Source organism: Globicephala melas, chromosome 13, assembly GCF_963455315.2.
Source record: "Globicephala melas chromosome 13, mGloMel1.2, whole genome shotgun sequence".
Taxonomy (NCBI): Eukaryota; Metazoa; Chordata; class Mammalia; order Artiodactyla; family Delphinidae; genus Globicephala; species Globicephala melas.
Window position 1 is genome coordinate 30,748,369 of NC_083326.1, and position 6,416 is coordinate 30,754,784.

A 6,416-nucleotide genomic window follows, 5' to 3' on the forward strand; every position below is an offset into this window, starting at 1 on the left:
ATCGCTTCGCTCTCACCATCACACACACCATCTCACTCACCATTAAATGGACCATCGCACGCAGCATCACTGTCACCGTTGCACTCACGATACTCTCACCATTGTTCTCACCATCGCACTCATCATCATCCTCGCCATCGCACTCACCATCACTCTCACAATCGTACTTATCGCACTCATCAGCTCTCTCACTGTGGCAGTCACCATCACCCTCGATATCGCTCTCCCCATTGCACTCACGCTCGCAGTTACCATCGCTCTCACCTTCGAACTCAACATCACATTCGCCATCACACTCACCATCGCTCTCAACATCGCTCTCAACAACGCATTCACCCTCGCAGTCACCATCGATCTCACCTACGCACTAACCATTGTTCTCACAATTGCACTCATCATCGCTCTCACCATTGCAGTGAACTTCGCTCTCAACATCTCTCTCACCATCACACTCACCATCGCACTTAACTTTGCACTTACCATCACTCTCACCATCACTCTCACCATCACACTCAACATCGCTCTCACCATCACCCTCACCATCGTTCTCACCATCGCACATGCCATCGCACTCACCATCACTCTCACCGTTGTTCCCACCATGACACTCAAAATTGCACTCACTGTCGCTCTCAAGACCGTTCTCAAGACCTCTCTCAAGATCACACTTGGCATTGCACTGTCCATTGCATGCAGCGTGTCACGCACCATCACATGGACCATCGAAAGCAGCATCGCTCTCACCCTCGGACTCACATTGCTCTCACCATCGCACTCAGCCAAGCACTCTCCATCGCATGCACCATAACACGCGCTTTCGCTCTCATCCTCACTCTCACTGTCCCAATCACTGTTGCACCCTCCATCATGTGCACTGCCGTATCACACTCATCACTGCACTCACCACTGCACTCACCGTTACTCTCAGCATCACTCTAACCATCACACTTATCCTCGCTCTCACCATCGGTCTCACCATGGCGCTCACCAAAGCTCGCAGCATGGCACGCACCAACGTACTCACCATCGCACTCACCTTCACACTCACCATCTCTTTCCCCATCATGCTCACCATCTGACTCACCATCGCACTCACCATCACACGCACTTTGGCACTAACAATCGCTTTTACAATCGCACTCACCATCGCTCTCAAGATCGCTCCCAATATCACTCTCGGCATCGCACTCTCCATCGCATGCACCCTGGCATGCACCATCACACGGACAGTTGCACGCAGCTTCACTCTCACAATCACACTCACCATCACTCTCACAATCACCGTCATCATCGCACCCTCCATCGCTCTCACCATCGCTCTCAACATTGCACTCACCATCGCTCTCACCATAGCACTCACCTTTGCACTCATCATCGCTCTCATCATCGCTTCGCTCTCACCATCACACACACCATCTCACTCACCATTAAATGGACCATCGCACGCAGCATCACTGTCACCGTTGCACTCACGATACTCTCACCATTGTTCTCACCATCGCACTCATCATCATCCTCGCCATCGCACTCACCATCACTCTCACAATCGTACTTATCGCACTCATCAGCTCTCTCACTGTGGCAGTCACCATCACTCTCGATATCGCTCTCCCCATCGCACTCACGCTCGCAGTCACCATCGCTCTCACCCTCGAACTCAACATCACATTCGCCATCACACTCACCATCGCTCTCAACATCGCTCTCAACAATGCATTCACCCTCGCAGTCACCATCGATCTCACCTTCGCACTAACCATTGTTCTCACAATTGCACTCATCATCGCTCTCACCATTGCACTGAACTTCGCTCTCAACATCTCTCTCACCATCACACTCACCATCGCATTCACCATCGCACTTACCATTGCACTTACCATCGCTCTCACCATCACTCTCACCATCACACTCAACATCGCTCTCACCATCACCCTCACCATCGTTCTCACCATCGCACATGCCATCGCACTCACCATCACTCTCACCGTCGTTCCCACCATTACACTCAAAATTGCACTCACTGTCGCTCTCAAGACCACTCTCAAGATCACACTTGGCATTGCACTGTCCATTGCATGCAGCGTGTCACGCACCATCACATGGACCATCGAAAGCAGCATCGCTCTCACCCTCGGACTCACATCGCTCTCACCATCACACTCATAATCGTACACACCATCGCTCTCACCATCACCATCACTGTCGCTCTCACCATCACTCTCATCATCACACTCACCATTGCTCTCACCATCGCACTTACCATCTTCTCACCATAAGACTCACAGTCACACTCACAATCGCACACACCTTTGCACTCACATTCGCTTTCACCATCACTCTCACCATTGCACTCCCCATAGCACTCACCATAGCATGCACTGGGGCACACAGTGTCACGTGCTCCATCACACGCTCTAACACTCTCACCATCGCTCTCAACATCGCACTCACCATGTCTGTCACCATGGTTCTCACCATCACACTCTCCATCATACTCACAATCGCTCTCAAAATTGCTCTCACCATCGCACTCAGCCAAGCACTCTCCATCGCATGCACCATCACACGCGCTTTCGCTCTCATGCTCACTCTCACCGTCCCAATCACTGTCGCACCCACCATCATGTGCACTGCCGTATCACACTCATCACTGCACTCACCACTGCACTCACCGTTACTCTCAGCATCACTCTAACCATCACACTTATCCTCGCTCTCACCATCGGTCTCACCATGGCGCTCACCAAAGCTCGCAGCATGGCACGCACCAACGTACTCACCATCGTACTCACCATCACTCTCACCATCGCTCTCACCATCACTCTCACCCTCACACTCACGATCACTCTCACCCTCGCACACAACATCACACTCGCCATCGCACTCAACATTGCTCTCATGATCGCTCTCACCATCGCACCCAGCAAATCACTCACCATCACTCTCACCATCGCCTCACCATCGCTCTCATCATCACTCTCACCATCGCTCTCACCAATGCACTCACCCTCGCAGTCACCATCGATCTCACCATCGCACTCACCATTGCTCTCACACTCGCACTCATCATCGCTCTCACCATCGCACTCACGATCGCTTTCATGATTGTTCCTACCATCGCGCTCAGCATGGCATTCTGTATTGCACGCAACATCGCAGGCACCATTGGTCTCACCCTCACACTATCCATCGCACTCAACTTTGCTCTCACTGTCGCACTCACCGTTGCACTCACTGTCTCACAAACTGTCGCATGCACCATGGCCCACATTTTTGCACGTAACATCGCACGCACTATCACTCTCAGCATTGCATCGAACATTGCACTCACCATCACTCTCACCATCACACTCATCATCCCTCGCACCATCGCATGCACCATCGGTCTCACCATCACACTCAGCATCGCACTCATCATTGCACTCACATTTGCTTTCACCATCTCTCTCACCATCTCACTCAGCATCCCAGTCTCCATCGCACACACCCTCACCCACACCTTTGAATTCACAATCGCTTTCACCATCACTCTCATCATCGCTGTCACCATCGCACTAACCATCGCACTTTCCATTGCTCTAACGATTGCATGCACAATCGTGCACACCATCGCACTCACCTTCACACTCACCATCTCTTTCCCCATGCTCACCATCTGACTCACCATCACACTCACCATCACACGCACTTTGGCACTAACAATCGCTTTTACAATCGCACTCACCATCGCTCTCAAGATCGCTCCCAATATCACTCTCGGCATCGCACTCTCCATCGCATGCACCCTGGCATGCACCATCACACGGACAGTTGCACGCAGCTTCACTCTCACAATCACACTCACCATCACTCTCACAATCACCGTCATCATCGCACTCACCATCGCTCTCACCATTGCTCTCGCCTTTGTTCTCACCATTGCTTTTACCATTGCACTCACTCACTATGGCTCTCATCATCGGTCTCACCATCGCCCTCAACATCACACTGACCATCGCACACACTATCGCACTCATCATCACTCTCACCATCGCACTCTCCGTTGCTCTCACCATCGCACTCACCATCGAACACACCATAGCTCTCAGCATCACACTCACCATCACATTCACCATCGCACTCCGCATCACACAGATCATGGCACGCAGCCTTGCTGTCACCATCGCACTCACCATCATACTCACCATCGCTCATATTATTGCGCTCACCATTGCCCTCACCAGCACATTCACCTTCACTCTTACCATCGCACTCAACATCGCTCTCAAGTTTGCTCTCATGATCGCACTCAGCATTGCACTCACCATCACTCTCACCATCACCTCACCATCACTGCCAAGATTGCTCTCACCATCACTCTCACCATTGCTCTCAACATAGCACACACTATCGCTCTCATCATTCCTCTTACCATCACACTCACCCTTGGACTCACCATCGGTCTTACCATCGCACTCACCATAGCTTTCACCCTCACACTCACCATCGCTCTCATCATCACACTCACCATCGCACTCCTCATCACTCTCAACATTGGTCTCACCATCACACTCACCATCGCTCTGAGCATCACACGGATTATCGCCCGCAGCATCACTGTCACCATCACACTCACGGTCGCCCTCACCATTGCTCTCGCCATCGCACTCATCATCGCACTCCCCATCACTGTCAACATTGCAGTCTCCATTGCTTTCACCATCGCTCTCACCATTGCACTCACCATCGCTCTCAACATCGCACTCAGCATCGCTCTCAACATTGCTCTCACCATCGCCTCACCATCACTCTCAAGATCACTCTCACCATTGCACTCACCATCTCACTCAACATCGCTCTCATGATTGCACTCAGCGTCACACTCACCATCGCCTCACCATCACTCTCAAAATTGCTCTCACCATGACTCTCACCATCGCCCTCAACATCTCACAGACCATCACTTTCAACATTGCTCTCACCATGGCACTCACCATCGCACTCAACATCACTCTCTAGATTGCTCTCATGATCGTACCCAGCATCACACTCACCATCGCTCTCACCATCGCCTCACCAGCACTCTCAAGATCGCTCTCACCATCACTCTCACCATCACTCTCAACCTCGCATAGACCATCACTCTCACCATCGATCTCACCATTGCACTCACCATCGCTCTCACCCTGACACTCACCAACGCTCTCACCATCGCACTCACCATCACACTCACCACTGCTGTCACCATCACTGTCAACGTCACACTCATGATCGCTTTCACCATCGCACTCAGCATCGCATTCACCATCACACGCAACAACGCCCGCACCATCGTTCTCACCCTCACACTCTCCATTGCACTGACCTTTGCTCTCAACGTCGCACTCACCATTGCACTCACTGTCTCACACACAGTCGCAAGCACCGTGGCACACAATGTCGCATGTACCATCACAAGCACTATCACTCTCATCATTGCACTCCTCATCGCTCTCAACATTGGTCTCACCATCACACTCACCATCGCTCTGAGCATCACACGGATTATCGCCCGCAGCATCACTGTCACCATCACACTCACGGTCGCCCTCACCATTGCTCTCGCCATCGCACTCATCATCGCACTCCCCATCACTGTCAACATTGCAGTCTCCATTGCTTTCACCATCGCTCTCACCATTGCACTCACCATCGCTCTCAACATCGCACTCACCATCGCTCTCAACTTCGCTCTCACTATAGCACTCATCATCACTCTTACCATTGCTATCTATATCTGACTCACCATTGCACTCACCATCACTCTCACCGTCGCACTCAACATCGATCTCAACTTCGCACTCACTATCGAGCTCACCATTGCTCTCACCATCGCTATCAATATTTGACTCACCATTGTACTCACCATCGCACTCACCATCACTCTCCTCATCGCTCTCATCATCACACATGCCATCGCACTCACCATCAAATGGACCATCACACGCAGCATCGCTGTCAACTTCACACACACCATCACTCTAACCATCACTCTCACCATCGCACTCACCATCGCACTCACCATCGCTCTCAACATCGCACTCAACATCGCTATCACCATCTCACTCACCATCGTTCTCATTATCGCACTCAGCATCACCCTCACAAGCACATTCACCATCGCTCTCACCATCGCACTCAACATTGCACTCACCATCGCTCTCAAGATGGCTCTCCACATCACACTAAGCATCAAACTCACCATTGTTGTCACCACCGCTCTCACTGTCGCACTCACCATCACACTCACCTTCGCTCTCACCATCGCACTCAACATCACTCTCAAGATCGCTCTCACCATCGCACTCAGCATCGCACTCACCATCGTTCTCACCATTGGCTTACCATCAGTCTCAAGATTGCTCTCACCATCACTCTCAACTTTGCTCTCAACATCG

The 6,416-nt window shown here is 51.7% G+C and overlaps 1 protein-coding gene across 1 annotated transcript in view; it reads left to right on the plus strand.

The window, feature by feature from the left end:
• Positions 1-5,759, plus strand: part of LOC138842935 (uncharacterized) — a 171,310-nt gene extending 165,551 nt beyond the window's left edge. Inside the window, exons 2-4 of the mRNA XM_070046940.1 lie at positions 4,082-4,291; positions 4,381-4,739; positions 5,115-5,759. Coding sequence (XP_069903041.1) covers positions 4,082-4,291; positions 4,381-4,739; positions 5,115-5,759 — 1,214 coding nt within the window. The remainder of the gene's footprint in view (positions 1-4,081; positions 4,292-4,380; positions 4,740-5,114) is intronic.
• Positions 5,760-6,416: the final 657 nt, after the last annotated feature.